General features: G+C 38.4%; 3 protein-coding genes across 3 annotated transcripts; 1 reads left to right on the top strand and 2 right to left on the bottom strand.

Moving 5' to 3' along the window:
• The first annotated feature begins 2,099 nt into the window (after positions 1-2,099).
• Positions 2,100-4,700, top strand: clxn (calaxin). Its single transcript, XM_077527745.1, has 6 exons — positions 2,100-2,206; positions 2,367-2,525; positions 3,312-3,416; positions 3,477-3,625; positions 3,978-4,082; positions 4,161-4,700. The coding sequence occupies exons 1-6, from the start codon at positions 2,128-2,130 to the stop codon at positions 4,209-4,211; spliced, it is 648 nt and encodes a 215-aa protein (XP_077383871.1). The 5' UTR covers positions 2,100-2,127; the 3' UTR covers positions 4,212-4,700.
• Positions 4,701-5,532: 832 nt separating this feature from the next.
• rbm48 (RNA binding motif protein 48) lies at positions 5,533-7,650 on the bottom strand. Its single transcript, XM_077527190.1, has 5 exons — positions 7,463-7,650; positions 7,137-7,327; positions 6,874-7,019; positions 5,735-6,294; positions 5,533-5,662 (listed from the first exon to the last, which is right to left on the bottom strand). Exons 1-5 carry the CDS (start codon positions 7,580-7,582, stop codon positions 5,600-5,602), a joined length of 1,080 nt encoding a protein of 359 aa, XP_077383316.1. The 5' UTR covers positions 7,583-7,650; the 3' UTR covers positions 5,533-5,599.
• Positions 7,651-8,818: 1,168 nt separating this feature from the next.
• LOC144022502 (trypsin-3-like) lies at positions 8,819-12,088 on the bottom strand. The gene is made up of 4 exons (XM_077527360.1): positions 11,520-12,088; positions 10,567-10,829; positions 9,127-9,263; positions 8,819-9,049 (listed from the first exon to the last, which is right to left on the bottom strand). Exons 2-4 carry the CDS (start codon positions 10,760-10,762, stop codon positions 8,900-8,902), a joined length of 483 nt encoding a protein of 160 aa, XP_077383486.1. The 5' UTR covers positions 10,763-10,829; positions 11,520-12,088; the 3' UTR covers positions 8,819-8,899.
• Positions 12,089-19,799: the final 7,711 nt, after the last annotated feature.

Here is a 19,799-nt window from a genome sequence, read left to right as displayed (position 1 = left end):
ACAATATTGAACTGCCTCTGAGCCAGACAAAAAACTTGGTGTAACGAGTCAACATCTTTTTAATTGTTTGTATACAACAAGTTGGGTCTCTGAAGTGTGAAATAAACAAATCTCTTATGACTAAAAATGTGCTTATTTCTACAACTGAGCGCTTCCTCAAGTAGAAGCAACGAGCTCGCACATTTTAGCTCAAGACAGCTTGCTGCTGCGCATACACTTGCTGGCGAGATGCCGAGAGACAGCCCAAGGAGTTGACAACTCAGGCTCCGCCCCCAGTCATCATTGGAACAAAAGCCATTGTCGTTTGCCCAGCGGAATGAAGCCTGCATTGGGGTATGTTGACAAAAGTGTGCCACAGACTTGCTATCAGGACAGTGTTGCAAACTTCCCTACTGTGAGACAAATGAACGCTATCTTACATCTTGGCTGGCGTGGCCACTTTAGAGAGCCACGTTGTCACCCATATAGGTAACATGCATGCTTTTATGGGACTTAGAAGGAAACCAATGTACAGATTGGAACCTAGGACCTCGCTCCTGTGAAGCAGATGTGCTAACCATCTACCACTATGCGACCTCACCGCAGCATATTATTCAGATTTTTACAATGGCCATCAAAGGACTTTTCAAAAGAAAAAAAAACAATCCCTTCCCCATCCCCGCCTTAAAGATTTTTTTGTTGTTGTTTTCGTTTTGTTTCTTTTTACAAGCCAATCTGTTGACCGCTCATGAGGGTCCACACCCTTCCTTAACCACGAGCTGCTTGAGCCATCAGCACGCATACTCCACGGCGGGCACAAATAGAAAGCCACCAGGCCGATGATGTCATGTGAAGCAGCTGGGCCAGTCCATGAGTATACGAGAGGAGGTCAACTGGATGTGTTATTATTCTGACCTTTCGCTATGAAATCTGTTTATGTGCTCAGATGGATTTTACAGATGATGATGGTGGAGGATGACGTTTTTATTAAAGTCAAGTTGCAAGTAGATGACTGAATCTTCAATGACTATTTAATGGAAAATGTTGCATTTTTACTTTACTACCATCAGTATTTTTCTTTTCTTCTTTTTTTTTTGGGGGGGGGGCGAACGCTTTGGCTGGGATTAGCTGGTGACCAATCCAGGGTGTAGCCCTCACGGGAAATGCTGCAGCTCACCCATGACACTAGTGACAATAAGCAATACACATCATTTGAGTTCCTTAAAAAATACATTTTTTTTAAATCAATATCTATACTTTATTCTACTGTAATTGGACTGATACTGTACTGTAGCTTTATATTTTCATGTAATTTACTTTTTAAAAAGTATTGTGTAATTTTTAAAATCCTAATTGAAAGGAGATGCACAAAATATTGATTGAAATACTTGAATAATTAATAACTCTTGGTTAAATATGCCTCAAAGTAAAGTGAAACAGGAAGATGCTTGCTGTTCTTCAGTGGAAAAACAAAAACAACGTCAGGAAGATTAACAAAGTTCTGACCTATTGTGAAATGTCAGTGGTAGTCAGCATAACGCCATCGTAAAAAAATAATAATAAAAAAAATAAATAATAATAATAAAAAAATATCTAAATTTAACGTCAGCATATATATATATATATTTTTATTTTTTATTTTTTTATTTTAAGGTTATTTGTAGATGAGTTTTTAAAAAAGTTGTGCATGAAGAATAGTAATTCATAATTTTAAAAATTGTAATAATGGTTTATTTAATTGCACATAATAATATCAAACAAATAAATGTATGTGAAATTGTTTATTTGACGAATATTTCCTGTCAATCAACAAATCGTTTAATGAGATAAATTACTCAAACAATACACGAAAAACATATCTATTATTGTATATATTTTCAACAATGTTAAGGGAAACCAATTTAATGCAACAACTAGGCCAATTGGCGGCCCAACGGAGCAGTCCGTACTTTGCCCAGCCCCTGATGGAGATTGTGCAGAACCCTGACAAACAATGTCGTTAGTGCAGGAAAGAAACGCGGCATTAATCGCGTTCTTGTGAATTGTGTGAACGCGCCCTCTCCAGTGGAGCGAAAGCAGAGCTGCACGGTTGCTATGGCGACAACACGTCAACTCCAGCATGCGCCCTTGCCACCACCGGCGAGCAAAATGTTGCCCGTAAGGTCCAAAATATCCAAAAGGTTGGTACAAAAACTCGCGGAAAGCATTTGGAAGCAAGTGGCCCACTGTAAGTATGATTCACTATTTTTATATGTGTTTTTCTCTTATTATTTTATATGGCTAAAATGTTTGAGAATTGCGCAACTTTTGACTATAATGATTTGCAGCGCACACCACAACAAGGCTCATTTCTCCCCGTTTTTTTTTTTTTTTAAATTGACCCATAGTCAATAAAAGAGAGGTGGAGTGCCTTATCAGAGAGTTTCATACATTGTTAGAGGAGTCAGCGAGTCCTGCGAGGTCAGTCGGCGGCTTAGACAGATGGAAGTTCAGAAGCTTTCTGCACAACACCTTTGGACTCACCAACGACGCCATCATGGATGGAGGTACGCAACACTTTCGCTAGCTCACTGGTTCTTAACCTTGGTTGTTTCGTACGTAACAATCCATAAATTGTTTTATCCGAAACAATTCAGAAAGTTTTGCGATTGGCTGGCAGCCAAGTCCAGGGTGCCCAAACCTAGCTGAGATAGGCTCCAGCACCCCCCGCAACCCTTGTGAGGACTAAGCGGTCAAAAGGATGGATGGATGGATGGATGAATTCACAAAGTTCAATTCAGAAATTAACTTGGGTAAATTTGACCCAACCTTATAGGTTGTTTTATACAAAACAATTATTTCATAAAAAATTGGATCAAATTGACCCAATTTTGATTCAAATTGGGTTATTCTTGGGACCCAGTAGTTTTAAGAATGTACACTCTAAAAACAACTGGCTCATAAATCAGATAAATTGAATTAAAAAAAATAAAAAAAAAAATAAAAAAAAAAGGACAGGCTCAACTTTTTGGGTTATACATTTGACCCCCCCAAAAAGTTGAGTCTAATGAATAACGCACAAAACAAACCAAATAGATGTGGTTGCTTTGTGGGTTATTCATTTAATTTGGCTCAAGTTTTGGTGTAAAATAACTCAAAGTCGGGTGGGTTCATTTTTGACCCAATTCAAAATGGGTGATTCAATTATCCCCAAAATGTTGGGTAACCCACAAAATAGTTGCTTGTGGGTTATTTAGAACTAAAAAAGTTGTCTCCGTCCATTATTGATCCAGTTTGGGTTATTTCTGACCCAAGTGTAACCTCATTCTTGATGTTTGTCTCTCGTCGTGCAGTGTTCCGCACATTTGACAAAGACAATGACGGATATGTCAGCTTAAAAGAGTGGATTGAGGGGCTATCGGTTCTTCTTCGCGGCACCCTGGACGAAAGAATAAAATGTAAGTCTGAAAGCGAACAACTCAAAGACTTCTCCCGCTAAGACTTCCCCGTTTGTGTAGACTGCTTTCACGTGTACGACTTGAACGCTGACAAATACATCACCAGGGAGGAAATGTTACAAATGCTGAGGTACAGCCTCAGATTACCTGGGGAGGAGGACCCTTACGATGGCATCAAAGACCTGGTGGAGATCACGCTCAAGAGGATGGTGCGTATATTGGAGAACAGTATGTAACGATAATGGCAATATCGTGATATTGCGATATTAAAACTGCCACACTATATCGTCGTCGTCATGTCATGATATTAAAAGCAGCACATCTGTTAAAAAAATAAATAAAAAAAAGTCAGGTTGATTTCCATTTGTGCAGTTCTAGCACCCTCTGGTGGCTAGTTTTTTAGTGCAGTTTAATTTATACAAGGCATGTTTTGGCCCTTCTATGTTTAAAATCCACGATAATGGTCAGATGAAGGTTAACATTAACCTCATCAGAAACCTAAGGAGGGGAAAAAATTGTAAATGAAAATTCAACTGTACTTTATATTGCGTCCATTCTCAGGATCACGACCACGACGACAGGTTGTCCTTGGACGATTTTACAAAGTCAGTCAAACAGGCGAACTACATGCTAGAGGCTTTTGGAACATGTCTCCCCAACATCACGGTGAGTTAAATCAGTTGTCAAGCATTTCACAACAACAACGTGCGAACACTTAAAATCTCGTTTTCTCTCTTTTTACAGAGGATTGAGACTTTTGAGCAGCGTGTATTTCAGAGTCAGGTGCACGGATGATTCCACCATGCAAATATTCGACATTTATGCAGCAACCATCCATTTTCAATAGTGCTGGTTCGGTTTCGGTGAGCTGAAGAGAGAGCGTACAAACCATGCCTACTCACATTCATAGGAACAATTCAGAGCAGGGGTGTCAAACTCATGTTAGCTCAGGGGCCGCATAGAGGAAAATATATTACCAAGTGGGCCACAACGGGAAATAAAATAACGGCATATAACTTAAAAACGATTGCCGTCATTTATACGCAGATTTTTGTGGACCAGTTCTAAATTACGGAGCTAAACTATAATCATATTGTTCCGAAAAATAACACAAATGCAAATGGAACGCGATAACACTGAGTTCTGGACGGGTTAAATGTACCTGTTTTGCAAATATATTGTTCCCAGAATGCATTGCGTGGCGCAGTTAATGACGTTATAAGGCCGTTAATCTTTTTCATAGCTATTTGTGTTACCAGTAATTGAATTTGTGTCATCACGTTTATGTCGGTCTATGACGTAAAAAAATTATTAAACAAACCATAACTTCGTTGTGTGTAAAATAATGACATCCAGGACGATGCCCCGTACAAGTTGCATTGCTCATCTGAGGACTGCTTGTGAAATTCCAAATTTATGTTTTGATTGTGGCTGGATGATTAACTCTTTTCCTGCCAAGAATGGTAATTAACGTTAACGGAAATCGCAACGAGTTCTGCCAATAACGTTAATTGACGTCAACTGTATTTTTGTTTTTGTTTTCCCAATGGACACCGCAACATCTTGTGCAGCTCTGCTTTCATGAATGAGATGAAAACATTAAAAAATAAATAATAATAATTAATTAAAAAATAAATTTAAAACACCCACCATGGCCAGCAGATGGCAGCATTGAATCTCTTTTCAATTGGATTCCGTGGATCAATTTACGTGAAAACATGGTGGATCATAGGAAATACGCAGGAAGAACGGAATAAAGTAGAATCATGCTGTTTTTTTCGAATGAGAGAATGGAATCCAATATTTCATATGGCATCCACCATGTTTACTTAGTCATCGTGTCCAATATTTGTGCTTTAGGGGTTGTCTTTTTGGATAAGGTTTGGCAGTAAAGGAGTTAATTAGTCCGACATTACAATTTTTTTATTTTTTTTTACTTTACAAAATCATCTCGTGGGCCGGATTAAACCCCGCGGGCCGTATGTTTGACACCGCTGATTTAGAGTCTTCAATTAACCAAACATGCAGCGTTTTGGGATGCGGGAGGATGCAAGAGCATCCAGAGGAAACTCGCAGAAAGCAGGACAACATACAAAACGTGTCAACAAATCCAAAAGACGTTCAAAGAAAAAAATTGATTTGTTTTATTAATATTTGTGATGAGAATATCAGCAGTGACAAGATCAAATTCTTCGACGTGGTTTTATCTTTTTTTCCACTGGCTTGAGATCGGGAACAGATTCCACCTAAAGCAAAAAGAAACATTTTATTTAGGAACTTGCATCCATTACAAAGGAATTTGTTTGAAGACATGCTACCTGTTTCATTGTGTTCCTGATCAAGTTGACAGTTGTGTTCAGCGACACGTCCTCCATGTCCACTTTAGGAGCGTCCTCTAGTTTCGGTCCAATGAGTGGCTCACTTTTTCCGATGACCTCAGCCGGCGAGTGTGACGCAAGCTCGTCCGACTTGCGTTTTCTGCTCTCCAAGTGTGTTGTTCTCGGTACAAACGTGACCGCAGACGGCTGATTCGAGGTCAGTGTAACTCGTGCACCGCTAGATTTATGTGAGTGTTTTTGGCAGTGGCTCGAGTCTGTCGCCGCCGCCTCTTCTTTCGAATGAACGACGGCGTTGTGCAATGTCCCCATTTTATCCTCTGTTGGTACAGTCTCGCGGTGGCTTTTGTGTGTGGAGTTGTGATGTTCCTGAGGAGGTAGAGGCAGTGGAGGAAAGGATGAATGGTAGGGACAGTCCACGTTCCAACTTCCTCCTTGATTGTCATGGCCACTCGTTTCACAGTGTGCCGGAATGACGGCTGATGTGGGTTCTGCTGACGGGGGCTCCTCGTTCACTGCCTCTTCCTGCTCCCTCTCTCGGGCTTTAAACCGAAAAATACAGAATTGCAATTAAAAATATAAACATACATTGGGAAAATACAAGACCAATTTACAATATTTTTTCAAGTTCATTGTATAATATTTGTAGTGGAGACAAATATTAGCAATTCTACAATTTTGTTCTCGTTTGTTTTTCTCCGAGTATGGCAATCTTTTTTTGCAATATTACAATCTTATTCCAAATAATAATAATAATGATAATAATAATAATAATAATAATAATAATAATAATAATAATAATAATAATAATAATGTTATTCTCATCATTTTGCAACTTTATGTCGATTCAAAAAATGTCACTAAGACCTTATTCGAGTATATTACTTTCTAAAAATGTGGAACTTTTTCTCACAATATGTTACCTTTTATTCTTGTATTATTATAACTTCCTTCTAGTAATACTATACTTTTTTATGTTATATAACCATATCTTATTTTTAGAAAATCTCATTCTGTTACAACAAAAACTCTTGACTAAAATTAAATTGACATATTTTTTTTTTTCCTTGAACTATAGTGGTTTGTTTCTTTTCCGTGTATTACTCGAAGTAGGCGTGTACCTCTGTTCTGTGCCATCCTCATTACGTATCTCCTCCGGTCCTGCAGCTTCATCCTGGTGTCCTGCACAGTCTCATATTCAGGGACATAACAAACATGCAGAACGCCGCCATAGAAACTTTGCTCATCCATGTGTCGTTTTGCAGCTCTGAAAAAAAAAATAAAACTAAAATTTAAGGAAACTTGTTAACAGTAAATAATACTTTGCTCCTGCGCTAAGATATATTTTTCGCTTTTCTAAACATTTAGCAACAGTTGTATGAACCTTGCACTAGTGAGCTTCTGGAACTTGACGAGGTAAACCTCGGTAAACTCCTCGGCGGGGTACTCGTCCAAAGGTCTGTACTCTTGCACGACTCCATACAAAGCACACAGCTGGATGAGTTCTGTCGTAACGCCAATGGCGGGGACCCCTTGGATCATCACGTAACACGACTCCAAATTGATGGTGTACACCTGAGAAGCAGAGAAGACGACACTGATGTTCCCACATCAAGTTTGTTTACATTCTTTAGCGTCACACAGGACATCGATGCGCTGTTAACATTCAACTGTCAACTTTATATTATATGACAGGACTTTGCAGATTACCTTTACGGCCCTGGCTTTCCTTCCTTCTCGATATTTAGCTCGAGAAATGCACACTTTCCGCTGTTCGTGGTGTTTGTAAACCTCGGGAGCTTTCCAGCAGCTACTCCCCGCCGCCGCCATGTTTGCTGGAAATGTGTATCCGGCAGGCGCGCTTTCAAAATACGAGTCTAACCTCAAAAGCGGCTCAGTAGTTGGTGTAGAGTTCGCGCTTTGATTCTTTTATTTTGAAGTACAGCAGGAAGTAATTTATTAAACAGTAACTAGTAAAGTGATTGATGCCAATCTAGCAGTTTTCTTTTTAAATTTAGCAACTTTTTCCCTCAGAGTGACTCAAACGCTTAACAGTAGAATGTCCTCTCTGTTATGTGACTGCCAACAGGCGTGTACACTTGCCAATTGTACCTTCTGCCATCTAGTGGGAGAGCATGGAATTATTCTACCTGTCACTGTCCGTCGCTAGCAAAGAGTCTATTTATCGTTACATTACTTGTAAATGATCATTTTTGGGCCAATTAAGTGAATCTCACGACACACCAATGTACCAAGGGACAATGCAGGAAGGAATCACTACACTAGATTGTTGTACAGTAACCTGCTTACTTGGGTGACATTGACTAATGTTTTGACTGTTGACAGATAAATCTATCTTTAAGGCTGTTAAATCAAAGCTGAAATCTTTCAGATTCCAGTATTGTGCCATATAGCATCCACACAGATCATGTACAAAAACTCCGTGACTGGCTCAAGACTTAAAAGTACCATGTATGTACTGTAAATAACCAATGACAAAATGTGTTGTTTGTTTCCCCTGCATTTAAGTTCACACACAACCACTAAAACATGACCTTCCAATTGCATTTTAGCGCAGAGCAAAGCCGGCTAAATACTACATTTGGAACTTCACTCTCCATTCAGTGATTATGGAGAAAGTCCAGAGAGTTGCATGCTTTGCAATTTTAAAGCCGCATGGCGCAGCTTTGCAGTATTTTTTGCTCTAATGATTTACTGTTTTCTTGACGGTAAATGTCATGTTAGTAAAGTTGTGTTCTACTCAGGATTTTTGTACATGACCATTTTGCAGCCATTTTATAAAAAACACAGTTTGCGGTGCTGTTAAATAATTTGGAAAAGCTTGAGGATTGCCACTTAAGTCAGCGTAATGCTTACCAACATTATAAATTGTGGCACTGGCATAATGAAACCCTTTCGATGTTACCAAAACACCTGTCAGTCAAGTTTGATTGAAACTATTAACGTTTAAAAAGAAAAAAGGAAAAAAATTGTTCACACGGTTTGTGCTAGTGTGAAAAAAAGTGACAGAAATGCACGTTCTCATGTGATTTATTTTTAGCCTCTTTTTGCACCAAAATACAGTGTGTTGCCACATTGATAGACCACAAGGACATTTCACAATGTTCTCACATCAGTCTTCCAAGTCTAGCCTGTCATCATTGTCTTCTTGATCCACGTGACGTAATTGCACACTTTAGTGTACACTCCCGGCTTGTTTCTCAGCGCGCAGCCTTTCCCCCACGACACAACTCCTTGGAGCACGCCGTCGCATGCCATTGGACCCCCGGAGTCACCCTGTGAATGAAGGAGAAAAAAAATATGGCAAATTTGAGACTCAGAACCACACCGTTAGACCGACATCTCCAAATTACCTGACAGGAGTCTTTACCTCCCTCCAGGTAACCAGCACAGATCATGTTGTCAGTGATTTGGAAAGGATATGCATTAAAGCATGCATCATCACTCAGGAGAGGGACATCAAGGCACTGCAGCGTATGAGGAAACCTTGCTAAATAAAATTGAAGACAGAGGTTCTATTGTCAATTTAGTGTGCATGTGATGCATTTAGGATTTTACAGTATGATGACACAGTAGCATCATATAGTTCACTAAATGTAAAATAACTCAACTTTATTTATAAAGCACTTTAGAAACAACAGCAGCTGAATACAAGCACACTAGATTGATAGTTAAAATCAAAACAACATGAAACATAAAGTCGAGTAAAGCAAAATGAAATAAATAAAATGACTTATCATCTGACAAATTAAGTGAGAAGAAAGACCCTTACTAGTGGCAATTGTGCTTTTTAATATTTGCGACTATCATATTACATTGAAGCCCTGTTCAGAGAAGAGTATATATTCCAGACTAGAGGTGTCAAAATGAATTGACAACTAATCGATTGTCAATTTAAAATAATTGACAACTACTTTAATAATATAGGTTAGAGCCATTAACTTAGTATTATCCAAATTCTCTGATTTCACCCTCTCAATAGTAATTATTCTGTGATTTATTTTTATTTAGTCCTTTATGACAGCAGTCTGATTTTTTTTGTTGATTAAAATAATACATTTGAAAACAGCTTCTTTTTTTTCTTTTTTTTAAATTTTGTAGCTTTCAAAAATGTTGATGAGTACAACATCAATCTCTTTTATGTGATATTGTTTTGCTGGTTAGTTGTTGTTTTTTTTACATGACAAAACAATACAGTAACTGCCTGGCTACTACTTAAAACACAAAATAAACTTTTATCTGATTATTTGATTAATCAATGGAATAATTGATAGAATCATGGATTCTAAAAATATTCAGTAGTGACAACTCCATTCCAGACCCACACATTATAGATGAAAATATGGGATACAGATATTATGATACAACATTTTTGTAAAATATAGTTGTAACCTCCCATAGGCTTTCTCGCGTGTAATGGCATCACAATCAGACAATAAGTAAGTATGCAGGTAAAAGCTCTTTTGTTGGAGGGAAAAAAAAAAAAAAGGTCGCTTTAAAAAAAAATAAAAAAATGATACTGCAAAGGAAGCACAAAGAGGCAAAAGAACATGGTAGTGTATTAATAATTTAACCTATGATGTACTCAATTTATCATCTAAGTTATTTACAGCTATAAAATTAAAATAAATAAAAATCCCACTTCTGGTTTAGACGCTCACTGAGCTGGTTTCACAAGTTTTTGACGTCTTACATGATGTCACACATATAAACAAAGTTTTTCTAAGACTTCAGAGGCATTTTTTCCCCAGAACGTATTACAGTACTTGCATGACTTTAGTGACATGACTCACAGCCTTCATCACTGGGGCGGATGCTCCCCCAACCAGACACATGGCACATGGTCCCATCGGTGGCACATTTGGAAGGGAGCGTCGCAGGGCGCACGTGGCTGGTCAGAGAGGCGGTTCGACTCAGCTTGATGAGCATGATGTCGCTATCCTGCGTGCGGGGGTTGTACTCCGGGTGGCGAATGAATTTCGCAGACATGATGTGCTGCTCGGGGCCCTCGGGCTCCCAGATGTCATGCTCCCCCAGCCGTACCTCTACATTGGATCTAGGCAAGGCAAGGCAAGTTTATTTGTATAGCACATTTCATACACAAGGCAACTCAATGCGCTTTACACAAGGAAAGACAACACATAAGCATCAAGAAACAGTAGTTAACATTCAGAGGAAGAAAAATAAATGAAAATAGGTTACAAAATTTACTAAAAAGAACATACAATAAAACATTATTCAACAAACTTTAAAACATTTAACATAAGGAAGTTTAAAAACAAAACAAAACAAAAAACACTTAATTAAAGCTGTTTAAAAGTCCCTAATCAAAGGTATAAGAAAAAAGCAAAGTTTTTAACCTGGATTTAAAAGCATTTACACTCGGGGCTGACTTCACTTCTGTTGGCAGCCTATTCCATCTGTGTGCAGCATAATAGCTAAATGCAGCTTCACCGTGTTTGCTTCGAACTCTGGGTTCCACTAGTTGGCCCAAGTCTGTCGATCTCAGAGCCCTGCTGGGTTTGTACTCAATCAGCATTTCTTGGATATATTCAGGACCCAAACCATTTAGCGATTTATAGACGAGTAGCAGAACTTTAAAATCGATTCTACAGCTGACTGGGAGCCAGTGTAAATCCTTAAGTACTGGAGTAATGTGTTCTGATCTCTTTGTTTTGGTCAGAACTAGATGAGGAGTTGTAAGGTTCACGAAAACGCGTCATGATTTCACAAGTATCTTTCTCACTTTGAGCTGCAGTGGGCAGCAGAGAGCACCCATTCTGGGGACAGGAGAACCCCTCCACAGAAGTTGTATCCCGTGAAGAGAGACACTTGGTAGGGCACCGAGTTTCTGGGACACTCGTACCCGCCAACTATTCTGTCGTCATCCTTCAGGGCAGCTGCAACTGAAATTGTCAAACCATCACAACAAATCCATCAGTTGGGTGACCATATTTAAAAAAAAAAGGACCCGTACTCGAGATACTTAAATGAAAGTTTTCTCAAGGATGCCATACATTACAACATATGCCTCCCAAGGTTATTTTAGTTAACTAAAACTAACAAAAAGAACTAAAACTGAAATAAATAAATAAATAAAAAAATAAAAAACAATTTCGTTAATGAAATAAAAACAAAAACGCTTTTTAAAAAACGAAAACTAACTGAAACGGCATTTTATGTTTAAAAAACTAACTAAAACTAACTATAATTGGAGCAAAAATGTCCTTCGTTTTAGTCTTTGGTAATTAATTTAATACATGAGCCTTTAGGGGTGATTTTAAGTACGGTAGATTTATTTTGATATTAACCGGAATAAGGACGTTTGAAAGCGTGTCGCACAGAAATGACGTAATCTAACAACAGCCAATAGAAAAAAGTATCTTCAGATGACATCACTCCGATGGTGTTTTTTTTTAATATTGCGCACAAGCAATACACGTTGTTGTTGTTTTTTTAACTAAAACTAATATTGACACTAACTAAAACTAAACTCAAACAAAGCATTTATTAAATACTGTAACTAAAATTATTAATTAAAAAACAAAAAACAAAACAGAACCTCCCTGAAAACTAATTAAAACTAACTAAATTAAAAAAAAAAACTCAAAACAAAATAAAAAACTAACTAAAATGAAAATTGAAAAACTATAATAACCCTGGTAGAAAATAAAATAAAAAAAACATAATTCTCTTTTGATGTCTGTTTGGGAGCATTGAGCGCTACCAGTGAGCTAAAATTTTGATCTGCTGAACCACACAGGGCCTTATTCAAACATGCAGGAAGTGAGGTATGTAAAAAAAAAATTAAAAAAAATGAAATTTTCATGATTTAAAAAAAAAAAAAAGTGGCGAGACAAAAGAGGATATTTGGCCACCCTACATCAATCTTCACATACAGTGGTGAAAAAAAAGAAAGAAAAACTGCACACCCATGTTCAAATGCCATGATGAACCATTTTAAAACGTTTTTCCACAATTGTATTAAAGTTCAATTAGAGGAGAACACCCAAAAATTGTAACTGAAATAATGTGGTTGCACAAATGTGCACACCCTGTTACACTGGGATGTGTCTGTGTTCAGAATGAACCAATCACATTCAAACATGTCAAATGGCAGTCACACCCTTGCCCTCGATTGACCACAAATCAAATTCGGATGCTCACGCCAGCGTTATGACTGTTTTGGGTTGGGTCATTGTGTTCTTATGGGTCTTTATTTGTCCTTTGTGATGGCGATGATGTTGTCAGTTGCTATGCGGTTTCTTTGTTGTATCATGTTTTGTGTTGTATGATACATTTCCCACCTGTTTTGAGATATTAATGTCTCTAAATGTGCATGTGAATATCTGGTGACCATCAGGTCACTTGTTGTGTAGACATGGCCACAGCCAGTAGTTTCGCATGTGAAGACCAGTTCCTGTGGTCCGTCGACTTTGAAGTGTTCACAGAGCCGATGTCGACACCACGTGACCACAACTTCTGCCAGGCATGCATCAGCATCGGAAGAGCAAAAATGGCTGTGCCCGCTGTGCAACATTAAGTTCACCAAAGGACTCACGCGAAATGTCAACAGCGGTTTTCAACCAAATTGAATGAGATGAGGGACCATGCGACCAACGTCTTGGCTCCAAATTCAAAGCCAGGAAGACCTGTTTAGTCTGTTTGAGGTCTTACTGTGGCGCACACCTGCAGCCCCACCAGATGGACGCTGCTTGAATAACTGACCCTTCCCTTGAAGTTTGCTGGTGTGCTGTGGCATTTTTTTTTTTTTTCAAATGGCTCAATAAAGGTTTGGAAACGCTGGAATAAAAGGATACATCTGCTTTCAGTCTTATGTAAACATTTCGGATCCACATTTTAATACCTCACAAAAACAACGCAACTAAATGCAAAATGCAGTTTCGGATTAACAAAAAAAAAAAAAAAAAAAAAAAAATAACCCATCTGGGCCAAAGTGAAAAAGTGATTAAACACAGTTCACTTTTACTAGCCACACCCATGCCTGATTACTGCCAGATTTGCTGAATCCAGAAATGACTTCTGTCGGTAAATCACAGCTTTTGCAACATATAAATGGGCACCGTTTCTTTGGCACTGTTCAACGTGATAAACTTTATGACTGCCCTCCACCCTCCTTTTTTTGTTCTACAGAACACTATGCAAAAATAATTCTGCTCATGCTGTCTGTTCAAGCGAATATAATTTCACGGAAAGTCAGAAGAGGAGTCAAAAAAAGTTGCCTAATATTGCAAACGAAAATTGGCAACATCAACTTCGGTAAACAAGTTTCACTGTCATGTTGTTAGTGTAAGCAGTGACCTAAATTTCCTATAAATAAATAAATAAATAAATAAAAAATTATTATTATTTTTTTTTAAATCACCGTGACAAATAAAACTAAATTAACTGATCAAATTAATCTCACTGAACCCCAATTTATATAACAAGTTTATGATCCTTCGCTATACTGTATTATGCAATTTTATTTAAAAAAAAAAATTAAAATTAACTATACCTGCACTTCCACAGAGAGCAAGGAGAACCAAAAGCTTAATTCCCTTCATCCTGCAGTCCAGCAGTGGTAAAGTGACTTCAAGCTCAGTAATATGTGGGCTCTTATCTCATTCTTCTCAAGGTCTTTTTCATCGCACTTCAAACATTAAACATCTGCTCCATTACCCATAAATTGTTTACGTGTCTATAGTATAGTGGATATAGTGTGAGCACTCCCATTTAAAAATAAAAAATAATGAAATGCTAAAGCAATTTGAAAATTATGTGAAAAACACTCGTGTCCATTTTTTCCCCCCCATTTTTATTTTTACATTTTTGGGATGTCTGCATTCAGTTTCATCCCAAAAATGTAAAAATAAAAAAAATAATTATTATAATTATTATTTTCAGCATTACATACATTGCATATCGTCGCTGCTATGTGAAAAACACTTAAGTCCATTTTTTTCCCACATTTTTATTTTTACATTTTTGGGATGTCTGCATTCAGTTTCATAGACTTAGACTTAGACTTAGACTTAGACTTAGACTTAGACTTAGACTTAGACTTAGACTTAGACTTGACTTTATTGATCCCTTTGGGATGGCTCCCTCTGGGAAATTTACATGTCCAGCAGCAATGAGAACAGATAATAAAATAAAACATAATTCAATCAATCAATATCCCAAAAATGTAAAAATAAAAAAAATAAAAAATGGGGGGAAAAATGGACATAAGTGTTTTTCACATAGCAGCGACGATATGCAATGTATGTAATGCTGAAAATAATAATAATCTGAAACTGTATGGCTATAAACTAACATTTAATTGAAAAATAAATAAATTTGCTTTGTAAAATTATTATTATTTATTTGTTTCATTATTTGATGTATACTGTACAGTAATGCCCATGAAATTATGACAGAAACTAAAATGTGACTCACCTGTACTGTATGTTACGAGTCAATAATTCACTTTAGTTTATAGTTATTAAATCAAAATGAAATCATTTTGATGTGGCTTTCTGAGTCAGAGTGGGTTACTCATGTATGAACATATAGGCGGTAATCAACAACAGACAGAATCACAGTTAAATTGGAGAGTGCGTTGAACCAAACCCTGTGATTATACACTTAAGGCTAAAATACAACACATTCCCTTCCAGCACAGGCAGGTTCTACCTCACTTGTGCGTAAACATCACTCGCCATCCTGCCGCTCATGGCTTGTGCTTTTTGACTTCCAAAAAAAGCACATAAAATTTTTTTAATTGGCCTCACCTTGTTGAGTAATTCCTTGAAACAAATACTGTACTGTTATCTTTCAGTTGTATTCATTTATTTGAATGGAATTTGACCTCGAAAGAACTTTATTTAGCTGCTTTTAACTTTTTAAATTGTGGTCAATGACACCATGGGTGATACATGCACAAGCTACTTCTGCATTGGGCAAAACGTGCAAAAGCACTTCCTCCTTGTCCAGGTGATTCGCGACGGGGGCCGTCACATAGCACCCGTGGGAACTCGACAACATTTTTTAAGCTGAGAGCTACTTCTTGGCTATTAACTCATTCACTCCCAAAAACGTATTTATATGTTTTTTAGGTTTTTGTATGCTAGAGTTTTTGTATGAAGGTTTTGATGCAGTTTCTGACCTGAAGCGGCCACTTAAAGAGATGGTATTTATTACAATAAAAAAAAAAAAAAAAAAAAAAAAACGGCCAGCAGGTGGCAGCCAAGTATAAAAGATCAACCAGGTCCATGTTGCAACAAGCTCTATTTCCCAGTATTTTCAACAGGTTTGTGAATAATGATGAAACTTAGCTAATTCTAATGCTAATTGCTACAAAACATAAAAACAGATTAAAAAAATATACCGTACTTTTTTTTTTTTTTTTTCCTGATGAAAGAAGAGACACATTTTTCTTTTTGTAGGTTCCATGTTTTGATAGCAATAGAACATGAAAATGGCTGGCAGTGAATGAGTTAAAGTGCGACGTGCTACCAGTTTGATACACACTTATGAAATAACATCCATCCATCCATCCATTTTCTTGACCGCTTATTCCTCACAAGGGTCGCGGGGGGTGCTGGCGCCTATCTCAGGTGGCTCTGGGCAGTAGGCGGGGGACACCCTGGACTGGTTGCCAGCCAATCGCAGGGCACACAGAGACGAATAGCCATCCAAACTCACAAGCACACCTAGGGACAATTCGGAGCGCCCAATTAACCTGCCATGCATGTCTTTGGAATGTGGGAGGAGACCGGAGTACCCGGAGAAGACCCACGCGGACACGGGGAGAACATGCAAACTCCACCCAGGAAGGCCGGAGCCTGGACTCGAACCGGAGTCCTCAGAACTGGGAGGCGGACGTGCTAACCACTCGACCTCCGTGCCGCCCGTATGAAATAACAAATGAGCTCAAATTATGTTTAATTCATCCATCCACCCATTTTCTTGACTGCTTACTCTCACAAGGGTCGCAGGGGGTGCTGGAGCCTATCCCAGCTGGCTTCGGGCCGTAGGCGGGGTACACCCTGAATTGGTCGCCAGCCAATCGCAGGGCATTATGTTTAATCATATGTTATTATTTTTATATGTTTCTATTAAAGCCAATGTTTAGTCATCAATTATGTTTACCTGCATCATATCATATTTGTATAAATGAATGATATGCGGCGGCACGGTGGTGAGTGGTTAGCACGTCTGCCTCCCAGTTCTGAGGATTCCGGTTTGAGTGAGCTGTGATTGGTTACCTGAGCCCTTGTGATGTCATTTTCAGTCGACAGCAAGTTGCAAAATGTGTTTTTAAAGGTACTAATTGTACGTGAAAAATAATGAAAGGATAAAATTAATTATAGACAAAATATTACGTTGTTTTTGCTATAATGGGCTAAATAATGAAGTATCCCTTTAACTGTTCAATTCCTTCATAATTACTTTCACTTGGCATCTCCGTCACAGCATAACTAGAACTACTTCCTATGTCTAAGTATCATGGGAAATGTAGTCAGACTAAGCGAGCTGAGCATCTCTGGTGGCGCGTTTCCAATCGGAGATATGGTGTGGAAATTTAGGTTGTCTACCCCTAAAAAATGTTGCGCCCCTGTCTTGGGAGTGTGCACATATTTTGTGAAAGCGGTGCAATACTTGCTTGTTTTTATTTCATCCATCCATCCATTTTCGTAATCGCTCATTCCTCACAAGGGTCGTGGGTTGTTTTTATTTACAGACCTGAAAATCACGTTTGTGTTTTTGATTTTCAGTTTTATAAACAAGGTTTTGCTAGATGGACCGAGTAGAAAAAGTTGGATAATGATGAGTGCATTGTTTTGGAGGTTTTTTTGTTTTGTTTTTGTTTTTAATATCATTGAACTGCCAACCAATATAGCATTTAGCATTAGCTAAATTAAAAACACAACCACCAGTCACCAGATTGACTGGTGATTACATTTGTTTGAAAAGGTTTCCTGGTGCTAATTTATTGTAAATTTGATTTTCAGTGAAATTAATTTGTAGTTTCCTGGTATTTCATTTTGAAAATCTGGTCAATTAGTGTCCGCTTGTTGCTAGGCAAAGTTCATAGGGCTTGCTTCATTGACCATTATAAAAGTTGGCACAAAAAGACACACAAATTATGAGAAGTTTATATAAATTATTTCCTCAAATAGTGGACTCTGTACCCCAATTTGCTGCAAAGTGCATTATCAATTGAAGACAAATAAACATCTGTTCCTATTGGACAATATGGTGCTAATTGTAATTATTTTAGTTTATAGATGCTATTGTTCTGACACGGACTGCTCACCCCATTTGAATTCCCTGCACAGCATGCGAAAGCATGAGAAAGTATGCTACAACCCACAAATCATCCTTGAGATGCCCAAGAAATATCATTTTTACTGTATATTAAAATGAATGTTGTGCTACAAAAAAATATAAACTCAAATAAATACATTATTTACTAGAAATGAACTCAATCACTCAAGTGCGAAACGCTTTTCTCTCTTTAAGTTTCTTTGGGTCACATGTGACACGCAGATGCCCGTTTTATTTGCACATCTGCAGAGCAGAATTTGTTATTAAACCGGATAAATAAACGGCATTTGTGAGAAGCAAGCGCGTTGTGTTTGAACTCGTCGATAATATTGATAATTGCATAGGTGGTAATGCTAATTCTATTTTGTTTATTTGACCATCTGGCGCCCCCTATTTAACCAGTTCCGGTTCTCCTCGTCTCATTCGACTGTGCCTCCAAATAAACTGCTGGAGAAAGGAAGCACTGTATGACTTATGCATTACCAGGCTTCTTTTCTGTCAGACGGAGCCAAGGTTGATTATTCATATCCCTCTGGTCTGCTTGGAAGGCACCGAGCGCTGTGGTGGAAAGTATAAGGACCAAAGTAAGGAAGTGGTTTTGGTTGTTGAGGCTCAGCTTTTTTTTTCCCCCTTGTGTGCGGTGCATTTTGTGAAAAAAGAAAAAAAAAAAAAAAGAACACATCAATGAGGCATAATGGGGGCAAGCACAGTTGGCACTCATTTTGACTTGAAAAACAAAATCCCCAACCTTTCCACACTCTGGATGACATTTGATTCCCAGTCAGCACCGCAACAAGACCAACAAACTTTTGAGGGTTCAGATTCCCACTATTTGTGTCTTTATGACGCCGCCGTAACTGGAATCCACAAGTTCCATCGGCAGCGACTCGCTCAGCCCCCCGAAAGAAAAACGCAGTGAGCTTAACTGTTATGCACTGCGTAGCTATGATAAGTAGCGGGTGAATTACAGTACGGTGACTGTGGAAACTCCACTATGTTATTAGCGTTCCACTGTGCCACACATAAAGACAGTAGCATTGTCGTTTAGAATTTTGGGTTATTCCCCCACCTCCCCAAATCCTATATAATGAATAATAAAGCCACATACTCCGACTGCGTATATCATCCTGCTCTGGTATTCTCTTTAAACCTCCACCGGTTTCTTTACACACCCAAATTGGTATTTGTGTGGTGTACACATAATTGCACGTTTGGTTGGTAAATCAAGAACTACTGGCAAAGCCCTGCGCTCAGAAGGCTTCCCTCAAACTATAGCCTTGCGATGACTATTAATATCCCCTACAGACAGCAGCAAAACGCTGCGTCTTTTGCTTCTGTGAAAAAGACTGCGCACGAAATGTTTTGGGGGATAAATCTTAACGCAGAAATGAAAGCTGGTATTTGTCAAGAGCGCTCGATCTAATTTAAACAAAGTCTGTCTAGACTTCAGCTCAAGTAAGTCGATTGAGGAGCTTTTTGGTCGAGGTGTTGTCGATTGATGTGTGTGAAATCAAACAGTTGGTGATGAGTCCTCCCACGCGCTCCAAAAAGGGCGTTGTTCAAGCTCAAGCTGAGCGTGAGCGCGTGTAAATGGACACAATGCCTGACTTTTAGTGTTTTTTTTACTCCCCTCCTTCCCATTCTTCCTCCCCCTCACATCTGGACTACTGGCAGGGTTCAGTTCCTGTGTGGTTGTGTTTGTATATTAGCA

Source organism: Festucalex cinctus, chromosome 7 (assembly GCF_051991245.1).
Source record: "Festucalex cinctus isolate MCC-2025b chromosome 7, RoL_Fcin_1.0, whole genome shotgun sequence".
NCBI lineage: Eukaryota > Metazoa > Chordata > Actinopteri > Syngnathiformes > Syngnathidae > Festucalex > Festucalex cinctus.
The sequence above is the reverse complement of the archived record's forward strand: the minus strand, read 5'-3'. Positions and strand labels throughout refer to the sequence as shown.

Excerpts from the sequence above, each read along its gene's own strand:
- clxn (XM_077527745.1), top strand. The coding sequence starts at position 2,128 with ATGTTGCCCGTAAGGTCCAAAATATCCAAAAGGTTGGTACAAAAACTC. Across the intron at positions 2,526-3,311 it reads CGACGCCATCATGGATGGAG|TGTTCCGCACATTTGACAAA; the intron begins GTACGCAACACT and ends CTCGTCGTGCAG. Across the intron at positions 3,417-3,476 it reads CCTGGACGAAAGAATAAAAT|ACTGCTTTCACGTGTACGAC; the intron begins GTAAGTCTGAAA and ends CCGTTTGTGTAG.
- rbm48 (XM_077527190.1), bottom strand. The coding sequence starts at position 7,582 with ATGGCGGCGGCGGGGAGTAGCTGCTGGAAAGCTCCCGAGGTTTACAAA. Across the intron at positions 7,328-7,462 it reads GGAAAGCCAGGGCCGTAAAG|GTGTACACCATCAATTTGGA; the intron begins GTAATCTGCAAA and ends TCTGCTTCTCAG. Across the intron at positions 6,295-6,873 it reads GAGGATGGCACAGAACAGAG|CCCGAGAGAGGGAGCAGGAA; the intron begins GTACACGCCTAC and ends TTCGGTTTAAAG.
- LOC144022502 (XM_077527360.1), bottom strand. The coding sequence starts at position 10,762 with ATGTCTGCGAAATTCATTCGCCACCCGGAGTACAACCCCCGCACGCAG. Across the intron at positions 9,264-10,566 it reads CCGCCCCAGTGATGAAGGCT|CAAGGTTTCCTCATACGCTG; the intron begins GTGAGTCATGTC and ends AATTTTATTTAG. Across the intron at positions 9,050-9,126 it reads GAGGTAAAGACTCCTGTCAG|GGTGACTCCGGGGGTCCAAT; the intron begins GTAATTTGGAGA and ends CTTCATTCACAG.